This window comes from Amborella trichopoda, chromosome 6, assembly GCF_054954075.1.
Source record: "Amborella trichopoda isolate Santa Cruz 75 chromosome 6, AtrichopodaSantaCruz75HAP2 v2.0, whole genome shotgun sequence".
Lineage (NCBI taxonomy): Eukaryota > Viridiplantae > Streptophyta > Magnoliopsida > Amborellales > Amborellaceae > Amborella > Amborella trichopoda.
Window position 1 is genome coordinate 676,380 of NC_142341.1, and position 24,348 is coordinate 700,727.

At 30.2% G+C, this 24,348-nt stretch overlaps 1 protein-coding gene across 1 annotated transcript; it reads left to right on the top strand.

Annotated features, from left to right (window-relative positions):
- Positions 1-4,671: 4,671 nt before the first annotated feature.
- Positions 4,672-5,094, top strand: LOC18434626 (uncharacterized). The gene has a single exon (XM_006844693.2). The coding sequence runs from the start codon at positions 4,672-4,674 to the stop codon at positions 5,092-5,094; it is 423 nt and encodes a 140-aa protein (XP_006844756.2).
- Positions 5,095-24,348: the final 19,254 nt, after the last annotated feature.

Genomic DNA, 24,348 nt, shown 5'->3' on the forward strand with positions numbered 1-24,348 from the left:
TAACACAATTATTTACAACAATCCGATGTGAAGTTTGATAGCTTGAATATGTCACAAATTTTGAATATTTTTTTTTTTTTTTAGAGTTTAAGCTTAGTCAACGGAATAATTGCAGCCACCTAATTTCATATCCAATAGTCAAGATTAATGTCTCACCTTGTGCCAAAGGTAAATGGTATTTTTTATACTTTTCTTATTTTAAAAATCCATCAAAAAGTATTTTTTTATGTTAGAAAAACCCTCCAAGTGATATCTTGACTTCAATATGTATGATTATGAATAAAAGACGGATTGATAAAAATAGTGAATATTGTAACATAATATATGAGTTGTCTATTTTGAAGTGTTTTGAGATCTATTTGCCCGACTTTTCGAGCTTTAAGTTTCATAAGGACTGAAAATAGATGTCCAGGACATCGAAAAAAATTTCCAACAAGAAAACTATATTGTTTAGCAAAGTTTGGTGGTGCGTGTTACTTTGATTGTTTGAGCAAGCCGCACTCTTTTAAAAATCAATGACAAGTATATAATTACATTGAAAGGGGGTTTTACTTACACATCTTTTGCTAATTTTTGACATACAAAGCAATTGGAATGGTTATATTTGGGGGATTCCCCTTCCCCCATTAGAAGAATGTCTTAATTTGTTTTTTTGCCCTCCTTTCTTATTTAATTTTTTATTGGAATTATGGAACCCTAATATGAGAGGGGCTCTGTAATCCATATGGTAAATGGTAATAACTTCATGGCCTTTTAGATCATCACCATCCATCAATGGGTTGGAGGGCGATGGAAGGGATGGACCTAGTCCTACCAAAAGAAATATTTAATTCATCTCTATGTCCAACTCCTCCTCTATTGACATCTTACTAATGTTTGGTTAGAGGGTGATAATCCGCATGTTTAAATGTTGTTGCTATGACCACAAGGCCTTGTTTACCCCATAAAAAGTGACCATAAAGCCTGGATTATATGGGAGAATATACAATGATACCGATAACGTTTTCTTATTTTATTTAAATTTTTTTTTTGAAAGGAGTTTGGCTTTGGTCACACCACTTTTTGCGGCAAAAAAAGGCCTGACCGCTATTTATTTAGGATAATGGGGCACCCCCACTTTCGTTCATAAGATAGGAAATCTAATTCAAATTAGATTTTGTTTCATCTTTATAGTAAATTAAAATAATTTAGATAATATTTAAATTTGATTGTATTTCAAATTTAAATGGGACATCTACATAATATATATTTAAATTTGATTGGTTTTAAATTTTAAATAGGAATTGAATTTGGTAAAAATGAATAAGGTTCATATATTTTCATACAAAAGTTATGTCATCGTATAGTTCTTCTATTTGTCGGAAAATTATAAAACAATACAATCCTATTCAAATGAAGAGATTAATAAATAATCTTATTATAAATTTCCTTCTATAAAAAAAATGTAGTTTGAAGATGTTTAGAGCTCATTATAAGATCTTTATCTATCTCAAGACAAAGATTTCTCTCTCCATCACACGCTATTTTTATTTTCCTCCCATTCTCTTTCTAAATTATTTTTTGGAATGCATGAGATCTCTCTCATACATCACTTTTTTCTCTCTTCACGCCCTTATTTTTATTGTCCTCCCCCTTTCTCACAAAATTTTGGAAGTCACGTACGCCGTCTCTTTAACCATAGGGCCACAGGGAGGCCCGTCACTGTCTCTCTTCCTGTATTGAGCAACAGAGGTTTGTTATATCTGAAGAAAAGAAGAGAGAAGTCTGGCCAGAGAGACATCTATTTTTGAAGAAAATAAGAGAGAAGTCTGGCCAAAGAGACATCAACTCATAATAGATTGAGCTCTAATTTGTTCCTATAGGATTTGCAGAAATCCTAATTGATTTTTTAACTTTTTTAAACCGTCACTATCTCATAATTTTCAGCAACATCTTAAGGTGCAGAATTTTCGGCAACACCTTAAGGAGCAAAATTTCGGCATCATCTTAGAGCAAAAGTGTGTCATTGATCAGGAAATTGGATCTGAGATGTACCAAGTCCTGACAGGATAACTCTAAGCGCTTTTCAGTAAGTCTTTTTCGTAGTTTCAATTTATTTTTAGTATTATTTTTTATTTTTTGTAAATTTTTAAGAACTTATTTGGCGAATAAATTAAGATGGAAGTTAGTCTTAAGGTCTTGGATAGTTTTTTTTTATTTTGGTAATGAAAAATAAAGATCCGACATTGTTATTTTGATTTTCTACCAAAGCTCATGTAAATGGAATGTGGGTATGAAAGTTTTTTGAATTTAATACTTTGAGTTTCACATAGCCACATTTTCAATCATATTTTATAAATTTATATATAATGTATTATATTTACATATATTCATATTAAATCATATCATATTTTATACATTACATTATATATTATACATTTATATATTTATATTTATGTTAGTAATTTATATTTATTATATTATATTGCATTATATATATATATATAATAAATCTATATTATAGTAAATATTAGATTATATATTATAAATACAAATATATTTATTTTATCAATATAGTTGTATTATATATAATATAAAATATAATATTTACTATAATATAGACTAATATAATTATATTATATAATATATAGTCTAATATTTAAATATAATAAATATATATTATAGTAAATATTAGATTATATATTATAAATACAAGATGATGAGCTATATCGGGTAGCCATAAGCTTTGAATTTGAGGATGGAAGCCTTTGAGAAAGGTTAGAATGGCAGTTCTCGCTCCTTGGGAGGTACCGAATATATTTATTTTACAAATATAATTATATTATGCACTATATAATCTAATATTTAAATATAATAAATCTAAATTATAGTAAATATTATATTATATATTATAAATACAAATATATTTATTTTGCTAATATAATTATATTATATAATATAATCTAATATTTAAATAAAATATATAACTATATAATATTATAATATATAGCATATTTCAATATAATATTATAATTATATAATAATATATTTGTATTTATTTATCTTATATAATATATAATATAATATATAATATTATAATATTATAATATTATAATATATAGTATAGTTATATATAATATATTCAATTATATATTTGTATTGATCTTACTAATATAATTATATTATTTAATATGTAACCTAATATATATAATAAAAATATATAGTATATTTATATATTTATATTTATGCTATTAGATTATAGTTGTAACTAGTATAATTGTATTATATAATATTTATAATATAATATTTAGATATATATTTGTATTTATCTTAGTGATATAATTATATTATATAATATGTAATCCCATATTTAAATATAATATAAATTATATAATATTATAGTATATAGTATATATATATATTTATGTGTATGTTATTAATTTACATTATATTATATTCTATTATATAATCTACTATATACTAGAATATAGTAAATATAACATATATTATGTTATATATTATATCATATTATACATATCACGTATTAAATACTATTTAAATAAATATAACTATTTATTTTTAGTTATAATATTGTATACAAAATATATTTAAATACCAAACAAGTTACTAATGCATTACACAATGGTTTTTAAGCATGTTAACAAATATCGGGAAAATAAAGTTTGCAAAATATTTTCATGTAAAGTGTGTACATACATAAATATTTTTCCTGCCCTAAAATGCTTTTTGGGTAATTCAGTTGGGAGGACAGGCCCTACCCATTTTTTCAAATAGATTAGGATTTACATTTTAAAATTTTATTAGTGCGTGGTGTTGGTGGTGGGAATGAAACCACAACGTGGTGCCTTTCTCCCCTAAAAAAAATTGATTATCAAATCATACATATGTGAATCGCAATTTTCCAATATCAAATTGCGACCAAGATAATTTGAAAATAAACTGGTTTATAAGATTATCATCTCTTATTTACAAAATAAACGGTCCTATTTGTATAAGGAGTTGAAGCTACGAAAATAATGGTCCTATTTGTATAAGAGGTTATGTTTCTCGACTTGTTGTTAGAGATAGAATTTATTTGCCAAAATAATCTATTTATATTGGGATTTAAGTTTATCATAATCCTATATTTCGTATTAAACTATTGAGTTAATCTACAATATATAGATCCACTTGTATGCATTCTCATGCTTACCATCAAGAAATCTTGAGTTGATTTATCCATATAGTTTAATCTACAATATATAGATCCACTCGTATGCATTCCCATGCTTACAATAAAAAAATCTTGAGTTGATTTATCTTTGTATGGATATTTATTTTGTTCATACACTGAGGTCGTATACATTCTCATGCTTTCCATAAAAAAATCTTGAGTTGATTTATTTATGGATATATATTTTCTTCATACACCGAGGTTTCTAATTTTTGCAATTTGACAGGCGATCTATACCAATGTCACCAAATTACCTAGCTCCCCTCTTATCAAAGTACCTAGCTCCTCTCCTGCCCCTCCAAGACTTACCTCCAAAGCCGACAGTTTTTTTGGATCTAGATAAGACACTGATCAAGTCGTTTAACACACAACCTCCAACCTTTGATTTTAAGGTGCAAGTGCTTCGCCCACCTCGCATGCCAGAAAAAATCTACAAGTTTCAGAGTTTTCTCGGAAGAATGACTTATTATATTAGCAGAAGGCCAGGTATAGATGAGCTATTAAGCTTCCTCCATGGAAAATATGAGATAGTTATTTTCACCGCGTCTACTAAAGAATACGCTGATCCAATAATTGATAAAATTGATAAGTACAGGGTTATCAGTTATAGACTCTATAGAAACTCATGCAAGATAGTAGATGGGAAGTGTATCAAGGATTTGTCTAGAACTGGTCGTAACATAAAAAGACTCATTATAATTGATGACAAGCTGAGCTCTTTTTCTCTGCAAAAAAATAATGGGATTCAAGTGAGTGCATTTGTCGGTGATCCTGGTGATAAAGGACTGCTTCAACTTCTTAAGTTCTTTGAGATTGCTGTAGATTTTGAAGATATGAGAGAGGCCGCTACTTGTTATCTATTTAGTCTTCTGAAGATCTGAGTAGTTTTGAAAGATGTAATATTTAAGTAAATGCTTGTTACCTATTTAGTCTTCTGAAGATCTGAGGAGTTCTGAAGATCTGAGTAGTTTTGAAAGACTTAATATTTAAGTTTTGAAATGCTTGTTACCTATTTAGTCTTCTGAAGATCTGAGTAGTTTTGAAAGACTTGATATTTAAGTTTTGAAAGAAATAATATTTACTTTCTTTTATGTGCAAGAAATTCTGCCTGAAAAACCTGTTTGTACTCTCACATAAAGTTATACAATCTCTCCCTTTCTCTCTGTAACTAATTAAGTTCATGACGACTTATTACAATTATAATTGAATATATTACACAATACTTGTCTATATTATGTCACAAAGCAACCAATTGTATACTCCTGATATTAGAAAATGGAGATCAATCGACTTTTTTTACAAATTTTTCCATGAAAGACTTAATAATAGATATATAAGCACGTTTAGCCATGAGATACATTTACACCGCCATCTGGTTAGTGCAACTAGAAGGCAAGTTCTTCATTAAAATCCTTTCTATTTAATATAGGAAAAAGTTAATATTAGAGACGATCAAATTAGAGCGCGCATCAAAAATTTCACTTGAAGAGGTTGTTTTGATGCCTGAATATCCTCAAATTGATCATCTCGACATCAAGATGCATGTAAATGAGAAAGAAATGGATTCTAAGCTTTGAAAATAGTGCATCTTCTAATACATTTTTAGGCCGATAATTTTCAATATTTTCAAGTTTTCATAGATTTGATTATTTTTTAAGCTTGAAATTTTATAATTACAATTGAAAATATATTTTAAGGCTATCACGAAGATTTCTATTATTGAAACCACATTTCTCGTACTATTTGAAGGTGCGCTCTATTTTGATTGTTTAGAGCCTTGGCTCAATACAAACCTCACCCTTCAAAAAGACATGTCTCCACCGGCTGCCAACAGTCTTTCTTTGGAATTCTACTGAATGGCCTCCTGTTTGTTTTAGCAACTCATCCTACGGTCTCCTCACCAAGAGCTCTCCGGCAACGACAGAGGAACCAACCTGTCTGCAATGGCGGGGCGGCTTTTTTGTTTCACAATAAGACCAGGACGATTATCCCTACCCTCAGTAGCTTACGAGTTTACGTCCATCCCTAGATTGTTTAGGGCCTCGGCTCGATACAAACCTCACCCTTCAAAATATATTGTAGAAGTTAAATTGTAGTTACCGTTGCCCAAAAATAGACACCCTATACATAAAAATATTGTGTGGGATAGTAAAATTAACCATTTCACAAGAGCAACTAATGTGTGTGTATATTGACAAACTATTACTTCTATTTTCGGGTAGTCTTTCCTATTGTCATCTTAATTAACACCAACGAGGACAAAGATAAACCTGTTTATTGTACCCTCTCTATCAATCCTAATGAAATTATATTTAATAAATAAAACCAAATCCATCAAATCCAAACTTAACAATGTTGATCTTTTCAACAATTACTTAGGATATATATAATCTTAATCAGCACCTACTTAGATAAAAGATAAACCTATTTATCGTACCCTTTCTCTCAATCCTAATGAAACTATATTTAATAAATAAAGCCAAATCCATCCAATCCAAACTTAGCAATGTTAATCTTTTCAACAATTATTGAGAGAAAGCCATTTTGAGCCCACATATATCTCCAAAATAAATGGAATAAAAATCTAAAAAACCTCTTACTAAATATATATTTTTTTCTTTTAATTTCAAATGATGTCCGTTTCCCTTGATGCACCTAACTGCTAAATCTTGACACGAATGTTAATTATCTAAAACAAAGTACGTCATGTAAATTAATAAAAGGGCCATGCCCATTACACAGATTCATATTCACAAATTAGTTAGATAGAGAAGGCTATTCTCAAATTAGTCCGATAGAGAATCTATTGCTCTAAAGGCTATTTACAGGTTGGTCAGAGAGAGACGCCATTGTTCTTTTGTGAAGCTTACTTTTGAGGTAAGTTGTTCCGGTTAAAACCCATATTTTTTTTTTTTTTTTGTATTACACTTCTTTCTCTCTCATGGTTGGAAACTTGTAAGGGTATAGTCTTCCTTTGTTTAGTATCATCAATGGAATTGATTTTTTTTTTTCACGAATATGTTTACCTGTGTTCTGTTTCTTTGTTTTTGCATTACTCCGGTCTTCTTAATTAACTAGCCCCCCTTTAGTTTCATGCATGGGTTCTTTAATGAAAGGGAATTCTTTCTTATGAGTCTCAACCACTTCATTTTTAGCTGATTTTCATTCTAATTTTTTATGAAGTAGCTGATTTTCTTTTTTTTATTGTTGTAATCAATTCTCAAGCTCAAAGCTACAGCAATGGTGTTTTGGCTCCATAACTACCGTCCTCTGCAACACGACTTCTTTTCTTCTCCTTAAAAAACCGTTAAAAATAAAGAAACACAAAAGCTCATCTAAAACCATTAAAAAGTAAATGAAACACAAAAAGATCATCAATAGAATAGAGAATAAAATCCACTGTAGAAAAAATAAACCATAAAAGACACTCAACAAAGAGTAATAAAACAGTAAGAGGAGTGAAAATTCTCCATGTAAGCTTTCTTGGGTGGCCCTGGAAACTCTCTTCAAAGACAAAAAAGGAGATAAAACGACGAAAAAGATCTTTCTCTTCTTTTTTTTTTCTTTTTTTCTTTTTTTTAAAAAAAAAACACAGCCAAAACAGAAAAACTATAAAAATTTAAGGGTTCTATTTTTTGGTTAGATTATCAATACACGTATATCCTCAACTCCTGGATAATAGGGATACAAATCTAGAGATGTTGATCGAATATTTTTTTTAAAAATTCAATTAGTTGATGTCCGATTAGGATATAGGTTGAGAGAGAGAGATTTTCAATACACGTATATCCTAAACTCCAGGATAATAGGGATAAAAATCTAGAAAGCTTATCGAATATTCATTTTTTTAAAATTCAATTGGTTGATGTCTTTTTTTGGGTAATTAAATGTTAGTAGGTTGGTGTAATTGGTTGATGTCTTATTAGCATATAGGGCTATTCCCTGAAGAATCTTAATCGAATGTTAATCAAGATTAGGTAGGTTAAATATGGGAGATAGATAATGAGAGCTGTTGATACATGCTCTAACCTATTCTATGTTTATCTTTATCCATCTATTAATGGCACTATACCTTATCTAATAACCAAAACCAACTCTTATCTCATGAAACTCGTAAGGACAATTTATATACTTAGCTTTGTAGACCAATTTTCGTTTCATTTTCAATTCTTCAACAAGAGTTTATTGAGATCTCTTCTTCCCTTGGCTTCATTGTTCATTTCAACCAAAGATTTTGTAAACTCAGGTATGTTATGTGCTCTTCTTCTACGTTTATTTTCATTCTTTTTGGGTAAATGTCTATCTAGTGGAAGAAAATGCGACCATGAAATTCTAAGGTCACGTTTGGTCAGTGCTTGAAACACTTTTGCAAACTTTCTTTTTACCATTTAAAAAGCATTGTGTAATTACTTTCTTTTACCACTGTGTAATGAATTACATATGCTCACTTATTTGGTATTTAAATATATTATGTAAATATATTAAATCTATACATGAAATATTTAAATATTATAACTAAAAATATATAGTTATTATTTAAATTCTATTTAAATATTATTAAAATGTGTATACATTAAACATAAAATATTTTATAATATATGTAATATAATAAATATCTATTACATAAAAATATATATTATATAAAATATTATATATAAAACATAGAATATTATATAGTATATATTATATTATAAATATCTATTACATAAATATAATAATATAATATATATATATATAAGTCTAGGCTCTAAACAATCAAATTAGAGCCTACCTCAAAACTCTCACTAGAGGTTGTTTTGATGCCCAACCACATCAAGATACATGGACATTAAAAAAAAAATGGATTTCAAGTTTTATAAATAGTGCATCTTGTAACGTATGTTTGAACTGTCACTTTCAATATTTTCAATTTTTCATAGATCTATTCGATCTACACTATTTTTTAAGCTTATAATATGTTTTCTATTTTTTGTGCAAGTTCGACTCTTTTTGGTCATTTTTACCTCCAAATTACTTTCATTTTCGGAAAAGCAATGTCGGATCAAGTTTATTTTTTCCAGTGAATGGTTAGTTTGGACATCAGATGTCTGCACCCATTTTAAACCTGCAGGTGTGTTCTTGCATCCTTCACCCATAATTATAATAGTAAACAGTTGTGTTTTTGCATCCAATGTCTAAATCCACCCATTTATAATTTTTTTAACAAGAGCTGGTCGCGCTCATTGTATTTTTCTAAATGAACGATACGTTCAGAAATCCAAAATGCTAACCCATCCCCCACCCTAAAAAAATAGAAAAATGTGGTATTACCTTATGACCCATACTTCAAGCCATATTACTTACTTTTTTTAATGGATAGTATGGTCACTGGATAGGGCAACAACTAATTGGAAATATACATGGAGTTTTTTATTCCTAATTGGACGAGGATGTGTAATTGACTTGAAATATGTGATACACTTTGAGCTATTGGATTTCATATATGATAGTTAGAAATGCTTGTAGCTTCTTTATACCAAAAATGATTATAGTAAACAGTCTCTTTGAATATTAGTTAAAGCATGCAGTCAGTATGGAGCCTGGGCTCTAAACAATTAAATTAGAGCAAACTTTCAAATAGTGTTGAGAAATGTAGTTTCAATTCTGAAAATATTTGTGACAGCCTTAAAATATATTTTCATTTTTATTTATAAAGTTTAAAGCTTAAAAAATAGTGTATATTGATAGATCTATGAAAACTTGAAAATCTTTAAAATTGACGGTCCAAAAATGCTTTACAAAATCACTATTTCCAAAACTTGAAATTCATTTTTTTCTCATGTCCATGCAACTTGATATCGAGATGAACAATTTGAGGATATTTAGGCATAAAAACAATCTTTTCTAGTGAAATTTTTGTTGTAGGCTCCAATTTGAGTGTGCTCTACATAAATTTTTCCCTTGCTTAAAAATAGGCATATATATATATATATATATATATATATATGATCCTATGAGACCCTCCCTACACCTATGTGTGTAGGACTTCAAAGGATTACCAATAAATTTGACACATATTTCTAAAATAGTTATATGGGTGTAAGATTTGATTTTTCTAGAGATTTATACCAAATTTAATAGTGATCCTTTGAGATTCTACCCACAAATATAAGAGAGTTTCGTAATATCATTATATATACATTCTACAACATTTACGCATCATTAGTTATCGATGATGGACGGATCATAGTTCATGTCTACTAACAATGTCAATATCCCTGTTGTGTACAACTCATCGTACACAGCTCATAATTACTTATCCTAGCCATTATTGAGTACAGTTGAAAGCATGCTACACAAATTTTTGTACATACTTTTCATTTTGAGCGTAGCATGCGTTTGAGCTTAAACTTGGGGGATTAAGCATTTCATTAGGTTATGCTTTTACTTGAAATTTTAATTATTTGTTTTGAAATAGCGCGCCGCCGACCTTATTAGTTGATAAAAAGCTTTGGCGATGATAATGATAATTTGAATTAGCCTTCTCCAAAAATAATTGTCCCGGTGTCCTGGGCAAGAGTTTGGTGCAACCCACATGAGCACAACAGGGTGCAAACCACATGAGCACAACAGAGAATGAGAGAAGTAGGTAATGCAGTTTAGAGTAACTAAGGTGAACCATAGAAAGAAAAATTGTTTACTGGATCATCAACTTCAAGTGAAGAAATACGGGATGCTGATTGGGCAAGATTTTAATAAAAATATATAGAAAAAAATCATAATATAAAATTTATTAAAAGATCCATTTAAACTATTTAGTAATTTATCCTTTTGGAACTTTTTTGCTCCTAATTATGGAATTTAAAGTTCAAACAATGGTACAGACCAAACAGATCTATAAAAACTTAAAAATGGATGGTTCCTATAACATATCACAATATATATTATTTTTAGATTTGAAATCCTTTTTTTTTCCTTTGACATATTCATATATAATGAGGTCGAGATGATCAATTAGAGTATTTTCTAGCATCAGAACAACTTTTTTTCCAGTAGGTTTTTTAGAAACATCTTAAGGTTGACACCTTATATGAACTTTTTTTTTTATCTGGTTACTTTTTTTTTTTCATCTTTAAGGAAAAATAGTAATAATAAAAAATAAAAAAACTAGCATAAAAAATACTCCACCGTCTTTAAAATCACTTAAAGAATCCAAGTTTTAGGAAGAGATAGGAGGTTTATTTGAAACTTCTAAGCATAATCATACATTGTAATTAGTAAAACAAAAATGAAAATTGAAATACTACCTGACAACTGTGACCTTACGATGAAGTTTGGATAGTGATACGAGTAAGTGAAGTTACTGCTGTACGCCCATACGCAAATGGTCCAGATTGAATCTGGGCCATTATATAGCCAATCTGATGCTAACGGATGTCCGATAGTGTTTAAATTTTAATTGTTTTTTTACAAATCCAAATCATTTGAAATTTTAGACGTGTTTACTTATCATTAAGGCGCACCTAATCAAAATATAAAAAATAATAATCTCAAAAATAAATTGACCAAAATACCCCCAAAACTTTTCGGGGGTATTTTTATCAATCTATTTCATGTAAAAATATTTTTTATATATTTATCTTAGATTTATCTACTTTTAAAAAACACATGCCTAAAATTTCAAGTAATTTGGATTTGTAGAAAAAAAAATTAAAATTCAAACATTATCAGACATTCGTGATCATCAGATCGGACCAAATTCAATCTGGACCGTGGGAATTTACTGTAGCAGTCGCACCTGGGGGCACAATATCTTTTCCCTATATATATTTGTAGGACCTTAAAGGATCACCATTAAATTTGACACAGATCTCTAGAAAAGTTATCACATGGGTGTGGAATTTGACTTTTTTAGAAATGTGTGTCAAATTTAATAGTGATCATTTGGGGTCCTACACACATGGATATGAGAGAGTATCATAAGATCATTATTATATATATATATATATATATATATATATATATATAACTTTAGAAAATATATTTTATCACTGTGAAGATAAGCAAAGTTAAAAATTTAAACCTGTAAGTTATATTCCATTATTGTGATTTTAAAGAAATATATTTCATAGCATTCATAATTGCATATGAATATTATGTTATGCCAAAATACTTAGGAACTAAAAACAGAAAGCATATTTGATGCATTGGGGGATGTAGGTATTAGGTGCATTCAGTGAAACATCAAACCTCTATTATCAAAATGGACGGCAAGAAACGTATCCATACCAAAAACTAAAATGACCAGACAATATAAAAAATGTCATTTTAAGATTTCATTTATTCTTTTTTCAAATTCATGATCCCCGTGGTTGAGATTATCAACCCTACAAATTTTTTTATCCCAATTCCACCTCAAATAGAGATGTGACGGCAAACTCATCCAAAAATAATCGTTTAATGAATTAATAAAAACTATTTTCAAAAGCTTGTTTATGATTATTATTGTTTTTGTTGTTATTGATGACGTTGTTATTATCACCTCATCATCATTATAATAAGAATAAAAGAAAATATAAAAAATGGTGTTGAAATTAATCAGGTATAGCCTCAAAAAAGGTTAAAGAAGTTAAAAAACTCCCTAAATGTCCCTCCTCAGTGTTAGGAAACTACAACAATCAAAGGTATTTTGGTTATTTTAATCTCAAAGATGCTTTAATTGAATTGAATGATAGATGTACTTATTTGGGAGGTAAACTTAGCAAGCTACCTATGGTTGTTCTAGCTTTCCAATGCAATTTGGGATTGTTTTCATGTTTTTCTTTTTTTTAGAGGACATACCTGTGAGAGGTTGTTCTAGCTTTCCAATGCAATTTGGGATTGTTTTCATGTTTTTCTTTTTTTTAGAGGACATACCTGTGAGAGATAAAGGACATTAAAAAGATACCTTTTAGTGTAAATTGTAATCTTTTGACCCTTTGAGTGGTGTTGTAAGGGATTTTAACCTTTTTTTAATACTTTCCCTTAGAATAATTTGATATTTATTTTGAAATTATAATCTATATTATTATTATATTATGATATTATTAATAGGGTGCAGTTTGTGTAGTGCCAAGGCTTTGAACAATCAAAGTAAAGGGTACCTTCAAATAGTGTAGAGAAATGTGGTTTCAATACTAGAAATTTTGTGATAGTCTTAAAATATATTTTCATCTTTAATTATAAAATTTAAAGCTTCAAAAATAGTGTAGATTGAGCATATCTATAAAAACTTGAAAATTTTGAAAATTGACTATCCAAAAATGTGTTACAAGGTGCACTATTTCAAAAACTCGAAATTCATTTTTTTTCTCATCTCCATGTATCTTGATATTGAGAAGATCAATTTGATGATATTTGGACATCAAAACAACCTCTTCTAGGGAAATTTTTGAGGTAGGCTCTAATTTGATTGTTTAGAGCCTCGGCTATATATTAACGTTTTTTTTATTAATAATATGATATATCATTATAGTATACTTAATATTATTATATTACTATATTTTATAAATTTTCTATTTATATAATTTAACTATGGCAAAAACTTGGGTGGCCCAATAGCTTATGGAATAGTATAAGGCCTAATGGCCAAGATAGAATCTGGGCCAATCTAACGAACGCAGATGTTTGGTAGTGTTTGAATTTTAATTTTTTTTCTACACATCCAAATCATTTGAAATGTTCTTTTCATCAAGCTACACCTAATAAAAATATAAAAAAATAATTCTCAAAACAAAATTGACCAAACTACCCCCGAAATATTTTGGAGGTATTTTGGTCAATTTATTTCATTTAAAATATTTTTTTTGATATTTTTCAAAGATTCACCTATTTTTTATGTACACACGTTCAAAATTTTAAATGAGTTGGATTTGTATAAAAGAAATTAAAATTGAAATACTACCAGATATCTGTGATCGTCATATTGGCCTATATTCAATCTGGGCCGTTGTACTCATTTTTTCCTATGAGGGCTCACCCTAGCATCTTCCTTTAACTATTATATATGTAATTCATATTTGAATGTTTATCATTATAATTAATATTTTTTATTTAGGAAAAATTGCTGAAAACCCCCTAAACCCTACTCTCTACACACTCTATCCCCACCCCAAACTTTCCTCACTTCTTTTTATAAAAAACCATATTTTATAACTAAAACCCCCCTAACTTAAAAAGTTGTAATTTTTTTGATGAAAATACCCCTTCCTATACATTCACCGTACGAATGACAAACCCCAATAATACTTTCGCCGGACCGCGGTACTTATTTGCCGAACTCTTGACATATGCCAGAATGAATTACTGAAATACCTGACTGCTTATTTAGACAGTGCTACGCCGGACCATAGATTACTAAGCTGGAGAACCCTACTCCTGTTTCTAAAATGTCGGACTGAGACAACGAATTGCCGGACATACGTCTCCAGTTAAAAAACCACCGGAGCGCAGCACTATAATGCTGAAGTTCTTCTTTAAGTGGCCCACAAAATGCCAGAATGATCGAGAAAATTGTCAGATTGATGCTAACAAAAACCGGACCGATGATCGCAGTAAATAATCGGCGGATTACAATACAGAAATGCCAGACTGTTTGATGATATCGTTGAACTGCTCAAAACTAAAGCCGGACTGACCTTTGCCACAGTGAACACCACCGGACCGCCGCGGTGACTTTGCCAGGCAGCCATGAATCTGGCAAGAATATCGTCGAAATGCCATTGAATCCACGAACACAATCGCCAGACTACCGCGTGATTGTGCCGGGGTGCCATGAAGCCAGGAAGATAATTGCCGGACTCCAACGGTGCCTGTGCCGGAATGCTCAAGAGTTGTCGGACTTCCGTGAACTTTGTCGGACGGCCATGTGTCCATCCACCAAATCGTCGGACTGCCACGGTTACAGTGCTAAATCACCTGGTGCAAGGTAAGGGTAAAAAAAAGAAGAAAAAAGGTAAATTAAAAAGGAGGGGTAATTTTGGATAGAGTGTCTAGAGAATACGTTTTAAGGGGTTTTAAGCAATTTTCCCTATTATCTATTCATGATTGAAATATCAATTACTGAATAATTACAAATTAAAATATAATCACTTCTTTCTTTTTGAAGTAATTCAATGGGAGAAGATAGGTCCCTACCCATTTTTGAATTAGTTGGAGGTTTTTGAAGCTGATATTGGAAATGAAAACCACAACGTGCAACGAAGATATGGGGTGTGCTACCACCACAACCTCAACCCCTTTCCCTAAAAATATAACTAGTTTCTCGTCAATTTTTAATCATCTCACCAAAAATCTGTCGAAGTACATATATTTTCACTATCCTATTGTAAAATATCTATTACCTAAAAATCTATTATCTTAAATAGATAGGATTTGTTTTGTCCGAAAAATAAAAAGATACCCTACGTGATGCTCTATATCCCTCGTATGCATTACATCTTTTTTCTAAAAATAAGGTCACGATTTTATTCTTGCAAGCCTTTTATAATATAGTACCAATAGTATAGATAAAACCATTATGTAATAAAAATACAATAACTTTAAACTTTCATAACACCAATGATATGGCGTGTCCATTTTATGATGCACTTGCTATTTTCAAACTTAGAGACTTATAAGCGTGAATAACGATAAACCAGTAATCCCTTTGAAATCAGAATCCTAAGATAAAAACCATTTTAGCATGATCTTCAACATATTTATCATGTCATTCTCAACATCAATTTCGTATTGATTGTTTTATATAAACTCTGCATTGTCATGTAAAGTCTATGCTTTTATTTTCACCAAACGCATTAAAAAACTAATAACGATTTCTTTCATTTTCACCAAACGCATTCAAAAATCAATAACGATTTCTTTCATTTTTACCAAACGCATTTAAAAATCAATAACGATTTCAAAAAACAGTTAGGGGCTGGTCATCCCCTTTGAATTATTCAAAGATATATATATATATATATATATATATAAACTATATATTAAATATTCGAGATATTAAAGATTTGAGTCATCGGAGTGGATCAAAGATAAGGTAAATATTTAATACTTTTTTTTCAATTTTTTCTAGAAGTTACATATTTAGTTACTATGCTCCAATTTAATGTACTATAAAGTTACACATATTTAGTTACTATGCTCTAATTTAATGTACTATAAAGTTTGTAACCAAAATTAACTATGATTTTGGTTTAGAACAATTTGTGACTAATATACACTATTGTGCTCATCATTATCAATATAAAAAAATCATCAATATAAACAAAGCTAAAAAATAGGAAATTAGTTATTAAACTTGCTGACCTATATTTGGTTATTATTTGGTTATTATAGTGCTCAAAGAAATATAATTTATAATATTCATAATTATGTGTGAATATTATGATATACCAAAATAAATAGGAAAAATATTTTGATAAACAAGAAGAAGTGCGTCTACCAAAACTAAAATATCTGGTTTAAACAAATATTAAAAGTGTCTTTTTAAAATTTTAGTTTTTTTCAAAGTTAGATTATCATCAACCTTTAAAATTATAGATCCCAAATCCATCTCTAAGATAGATTTTGAAGGAGGGAGAATGAAAACTCATCAAATCGATATCCTAAAAAATATATATTTATTTAATATATTAATAAATATATTATTCTAATTTGATGAACCATAGGACCTCATTATTAAATATCACGAAAGAGTATCCTAAAAAATGCATATTTATTTAATATATTAATAAATATATGAATCTAATTTGATGAACCATAGGACCTCATTATTAATATTACGAAAGAATTGTGACCCTTTGATGAAGAATCCCAAATGAACCAGACTTGAGATTAGAGTATACCAAGTAACCATGGCACTAACTAACTGTTGTACTTTGAGATTTATTTTCGTCGATTTTCCATGTTCTTCGTTGTTGTTCTTTTTTTTTTTTTATGATTTAGAGTATACCAAGTAACCATGGCACTAACTAACTGTTGTACTTTCAGATTGATTTTCATAGATTTTCTATTGTTCTTCGTTGTAGTTTTTTTTTTTTTTTTTGTGGCAAAAAAAAGTAACTAGGAAGAGATACCAAATAACCATGGCACTAACTAACTGTTGTACTTTCAGATTGATTTTCATAGACTTTCTATTGTTCTTCGTTGTAGTTTTTTTTTCTTTTTGTGGCAAAAAAAAGTAACTAGGAAGAGACCTAGCACATTATGAGTATATATGAGCATAAAAAACCTGAGCCTCATTATATTTTTTTTGTGTTAACTAGGGAGAGGGCCTCTATCCTGATAGAAGAATTTGATAGGAATTGCGCCTACTCAGGTAGGAATTGAGCCGAGGACATAACGATAATTGAGCCGAGGACATAACGTCACAAATTGTCAAGCACTAACCAATCCCATTAAGCTCAGGCTCTTTTTCAAACGACTCATTATGTTTTATATAGATTTTGTACAAATCGTCCAAAAAAAACTTCAATTTATTATGATTGCAACTAACCATTTAACTTTGTGAGGTTGAAATTCATGGATGGTTGATACCAATTCGGAGACCTACATGAGATCTTCATCATCATTGTTTATTAGTGATCTTCATGGCATATTTTGGCATATTTTGGATTTAAGTGTAGCTACGCGAACAAAAGTTTTTATTAATATTGATTTTTTTGAAATAATATGAAACAATTATGTTTAGAATATCTGCCTAAATTTTCATTTTGCATTGGGAATTATGTTTATTGTAATTTTATATTTTTTATTGAGCGCTTGAGTTTAATAAATAATATACATATACTTACTCTCATGCTTAAAATAAGAAAATAGTAGTAGTTGATTTGTGCGTGTTTTGATAGTTTTTTCTTCATTTACTATGGGCTTTCAATTTTTTAATTTGATAGGCATTTCCAAGAGCTTGATAATTCACAATTATTATAACCTTTGTTCTCCTAATTTTCCTTCTTTAAATTTTTCACGTTCACCAAAATTTCCTTGAAAGTTCATAAATTTTCTACCGACATTGATTCGGTTATCTAATACGCTACCCATAATTTATGATTTGATTGGAAAAAAAAAGTTCAGCACCATCTATTAGACTTTTTACTAGCACTGCCCATAATTTAAGATTTTATTGAAAAAAAAAAAAGAAAATACAAAGGAGTTATTTTTACAGTGTTGGCTAAAGAATATGCCTTAATTCATGGATGGAAAAGTTATTAGTATCTAAAATATAATTTACCATAAGTCTTAAATTTACAATAAGTCTTTTCCGACACTCAAGTGAACCACTTTATTGAGGATTCAAATGATAAAAAACTTATATGGATTCTATCTTTTTGGTCTTCTGAAGATATGAGAAAGTTTTTAAAGAGAATTATACTTGTAATTGACTCTTTTACTCGCTCAACTGTAATCTTATTTATAATTTAGTCAAGAAGCAACCCACATAGCTTGTTTAATCTGTAGATTTAAAACTCACGATCTATATATTTAAGGTAAAAACAAATTTTTAAAAATGTTTTATATGGTCCCATGATGTATATATATAAAAAAAAAATCCATGATATATATATAGAAGGTAAAAACGAAATTTCTAAAAAGGTTTTATATAAATCCATGATATATATATATATATAGAAGGTAAAAAGGAAATTTCTAAAAAGGTTTTATATTTTCTTAAGAACTATGAAGGAAATATAGTACCAAGAGCTTACCAAATATTTATGAGTTCAAATTGAAGATCAGTAGGAAATCAGTGGGATCCATAAAATTACAATTCAGAAAGACTCCAGGTCATGAGAGATCTAGGATCTTTAAGAATCACCGGTAGATCCGACTTAATATCGCCAAAAATCCTACCAGAAAACCCTAAAACTGAAAATAAACAAAATCAATCTAAAAGTTAAATTAAAAATAAAATTAAAAGAATGAAAATAAAATAAAGAAAACATACCCCTGGCGTGCACACCAAAGAACCTGGAGTTGGCGCCTATTTCAAACTGCTCCTTCACTTTTTCTTGAAGAGTGCTATTTCTCCCGAACAAAGATAGTGGGAAATATTGTTTCGTTGTCTTTCTACTTGGAGAGAGAGAGCGAGGAACAGCTTAGCATATTACATGCAGAGGTGAGTGACGGAAAAGAGTGTTTCAAAACCAATAAGCATCAACCCCTCAAGTTATATGGTTTATTGTTAAATCTTTTTCAAACGTTGGGTTTACTACTGTAGTTTAAGGTGTTTGTTGTGTAATTTATCCCCCAAAAAAAAGAAAACTTGTTGGAGGTGTTTGGCCCTCTAATTAGTAATGTTTTTGAAGAAGAATCGTTGTAATTTTGAAATTATAAAGCAGCGTTTTAGTTGTGAAATGACACTTTTTTGTTACTTTTAACTTGTTTTCTAATTTGGGGTTGTGTAGTTTCTTGCTGGTGTTGGAATCGGAGCTCTTGAACTTCACGGCGCTCAAGCAATTGCACGTAGAGTTAGAAACCGAGTTTTCATCGTATGTAGCCTTATAGACACCGGAAAGGATGTACAGTTATGTCTGCAGGCATAGTAGATAACATGCCGGGGAGTGCAGAGGAGGTCGCGAAAATGTTCACTGACATTGCAATGGGATAGCCCTTCGTAATGATACTTTCAAAGAGGTGATGAGGAAGACAATTGAACATTGCAGGAGACAGCAGAACAGGTGGAGGGCTTAGTGAGTGACTCATGGATGCCCATCTCCCAGCTTGTTGCAGAGCATCTATTGATTGTTATGTGGCTTTAGTCCCTGTACTCGATAGTTGGCAATTATTCTAAATTATGTCAATAGCTAAAGAATCGGTCTTGGGCATGAGTGATAAGCAGTTGACAATGGCAATGCTATATTTTAAGTTTTATTCTTGTTGTTGAACTACCAAAAAATTGGAAAAGGTCGCACTCTTAGACCCTCTGCTTTGGCTATCATACCCATATCTCTTTCTCTCCCCTTAAATAGCACATCTATTGTTGGGTTTATGTAGCCATTATGAGAGCATATAATCAATATTTGATATAGTGGAACAAAGAACTCTAGTAGAAAAGTGTTTCGGAGGGACCAAAAGATTATGGTCTAGAGGGGCCGAGATAGGCAAATGTTATTTGTCGATTCTCAAACTTGGTTTGACGTGATAGGACAGTCGAGTTCGAGAACCTTATTACCTGAGCATGGAATAAAACATATGAGGATTTATGGGTTATCCCTTTATGAGGTTGGAGTTGTCTACGGGAGCAAACCAAGGGACTGTATGACCCTTGTGTATGATGGTTGGCCTCTAGAGACGATGGCCAAATCATCCACTGAACCATCATACGCCATGTATATATAATAGCCATATCAGAAAAATAATATATCATTGAGGGTGTAGCAGGCACATGTACCATAAATTACCCCTCTGCACCATAGAGCTGTGGTTGCATTCGGTCTTGGTGACTATGAGTTCGTCTTTAGAGAAGAACCTGTAATCCATATACTAAGATTATGTCCCATTGCATATTAACTGACTTTTACTAGCCTAATCATGAACCTCTACAGTGGTCTATGGGTCATGGAAACTGCTGGGCCTGTTTGAGAAAACAAATATGAATTATAATCCACAGTAGAAGATGAAATGCTTTAGAATTATTAATTTTTAGACAATGGATCTTATTTCCATCAAAATTATTTTGGTGCTAATTGATTTTTAAAATAATTATTTAAATTTTTGAGAGAATCTAGATAACTTATTTTTGTAAAATGAATTTATAAATAAGGAATATTCAATTTTTGGTATTTAAATAATTATAAAAAATTAAAGTCTATTACCCAAGTACTAAAAATTGACTTTCTTATTTTAAAATTAATGTAATAAGATGAGGGCCCATTGGGGGGTGTGCATGGGGCCCACTATGGGAGCCCTATTTGGCACATCCTACTATTGGTGGGAATTCTTTACAAAGCTTTGAGATTCACTTATTTAGGATGGGTTATTTTTTTTAGGAATCATTTTTTAATATGCTTTTATGGAGTCCTAAAGAAATTGGACTTCTAAAATTAATATTCTTTATAGAAGTATGAGTCCGGTTCTAGCCTGACCTGTTGCCATCCCAATTTTTTCTCTCTTCCTTGGATTTCTATTCAAAGTTTCGAACAACCTAGAGAGCTCAGAAAACTCTGGTTGGCGCCTATTATAATCACTCCATAACTTGGCCCCCTAAGTTATTACTTACCCTATCCAAAATAACGTTTTAGTTTTAGGAATGGGGAATGGGTTTCTCTTTTCAATGTCAGTTCTTTTTTACATTTAAAAATAGAGAAAATATAGAAAAAATCATTTACTTTTGGTATAAGATGGTCACAATTAATCTTGACGGTTAGATGTCAAATTGGGTAGATGCAATTACCTTGACTTTTTTAGGTTTAAAAATAACCATGGCCACAATATTACAAACCTGGGAGCTTTTGCTTAATAGGGTGGGCTACTCCAAAATGAGGGTTGTTCTTCATAAGATGCCACTCCAAATATTATTATGAATCCTTTTTTAAAACATTATTGCTGCCTATGCCCATGGTGTAGGGTGAGAAGTTGGTGAACCTTGAGTCAGTGTGCGTGCTCCTTCACACGTTACTTAGCATATTTCCCCCGTTAGCACCTACTCAAAAGTAGTTTAAAAAAGTTTGTATAAGGTGTTGACCTTATCGAAGGCTCTTCTAAAAATCCATTAGAAAATTAGAAAATGTTGTTATAAGGTTGGAAAACCTTGCGATTGATTATCTCAACCTCGAGATATATAGCTATGAAAAAAACAACATTCAATTCTTAAAGTTAATGCAACTTATAATACATTATTTAAACCATCTCTTGTGAAAATTCTCTAAGTGTTGATGGATCTGCTTGATCTATACTAGTTTTTTAGTTCTAAATTTTATAATTAAAGATAAAAATAGTTTTGAAGCTATTAAAAGAGCTTAGAGTATTAGAACTACATCTTCTTGTAGAATTTAAAGATGCATCTTACTTGAATTGTTTAAGGTAAGCTCCCTATATATACTGACATTCGCATGGGGGCTTGTGCCAAACCGCTCCAGCCTTTAATTTTTATTTTTTCATCCATAGTTTAATATAATTACCTTTTATTTAATTAATTAACTTTTTTGGGTACCTTTAGGTGGTATATAAGGCGATTCATGAAACAAAAGAGGTGGTATCTAATTGAAGACCTTAGAAAATTGATGGCGTGATTAGTTGGCCAAAGAGGGAGTACATTGAAATATACTATATGTTCTCCGTCTTTTGAGTTGTTTTTTACCCCCACGTTCTTTGATTTGTATTTTATTGATCAGCTGAATGCGAAAAGGCTTTATGCTTCTAGGGGAGCATATTGTCCATTTACTCCCCTGGGTGAAAACTTATCTAAGAGTACTTTTAGGTTCTCAATTTCGGGTTGGTATACTTTTATAAGCAAAAAGGACTTTGGAAAAACGAAAATTTTTTCATGCCCTCTTAGTTGCATGTCGTTCATTTACTCCTTCTATCAGTACACTTTCATCTCCCAAAATTTTGAGATGGAGCCTCATAGACCTAGCGACAAATCTCAAAAGGAAAAATATTTAAAAAAATAATCAATTGGACTTTGTGTCCGATAAACTCAATATGAAATATTAATCTGGGGCAGTTAGTTTTTGAATGGTCATATCTAAGTGTTTATAAACTCAAAAAACCCTTTTTTTCCATTATTTGGAAATACTCATAGTGATTCTTAAATGGATCTCAAAATTTAAAAAAAAAGTAAAAAAAAAAAAAAAAAAAGGAAAAAACCTCACATATCAAGTATCTTACATTTTACCGATTTTTAACACTATTATCGAACTCATGATTATGTGTATTTCGATGGGCTTTTTGAAAATAAGCCAAAAGAGATGGGTAAATTGAGTTGATAACTTTTGGGTATTTTAATAAATATCCCACCAAAAATCCCTTTGACCCATAAAATGTAAGATAGTTGATAATTTTGGATGCTTAAATTCTAAACATCCCAAAAATTGTGGATTTCATGGATGTTTTGAATTAGGGACTTTTATTAAAAAATACGGTAAGATTTTCCCGTGATTTGTAGGAAATAACTCATCGATTTGCAGTCTTAGATTGGGAAGCCATTGAAAGCCTTCTGAACCTGTATATCCAAGAGTTTCCAATATTTTTCTAAATGAAAAAAAACCATTTTTTTATAATACTCGCCAATTTCAGTGGGGGACTTGGCTCACCAGTCTCATTCGAGTTAACCAAGCTAATCAAGTTATTTTTACAGTGTTGGCTAAAGAATATGCCTTAATTCATGGATGGAAAAGTTATTAGTATTTAAAATATAATTTACCATAAGTCTTAAATTTACCATAAGTCTTTTCCGACACTCAAGTGAACCACTTTATTGAGGATTCAAATGATAAAAAACTTATATGGATTCTATCTTTTTGGTCTTCTGAAGATATGAGAAAGTTTCTAAAGAGAATTATACTTGTAATTGACTCTTTTACTCTATTTATAATTTAGTCAAGAAGCAACCCACATAGCTTGTTTAATCTGTAGATTGAAAACTCATGATCTATATATTTAAGGTAAAAACAAATTTTTAAAAATGTTTTATATGGTCCCATGATGTATATATATATATAAAAAATCCATGATATATATAGAAGGTAAAAAGGAAATTTCTAAAAAAGTTTTATATTTTCTTAAGAACTATGAAGGAAATATAGTACCAAGAGCTTACCAAATATTTCGACATCTGGATATTGATGGTCATAGCAATATTCCGATTTCTGGACATTGATGAACATCGATAGTGGTGAACATAAGGGTATGGAAAAATCACCAACAGAAAACTCATAATAATATTTTGATCTCCATGAATGTCGATGGCCCATGTAATATGAATGGGGTTTTATATTTTCTGGAGAACTATGAAGGAAATATAGTACCAGAGCTCACCAAATATTTAGCACCAGAGCTCACCAAATAGTTCTACATCTGGATATTGATGGTCATAGCAATATTCCAATTTCTGGACATTGATGAACATCGATAGTGGTGCACATAAGGGCATGGAAAAATCACCAATAGAAAACTCACAA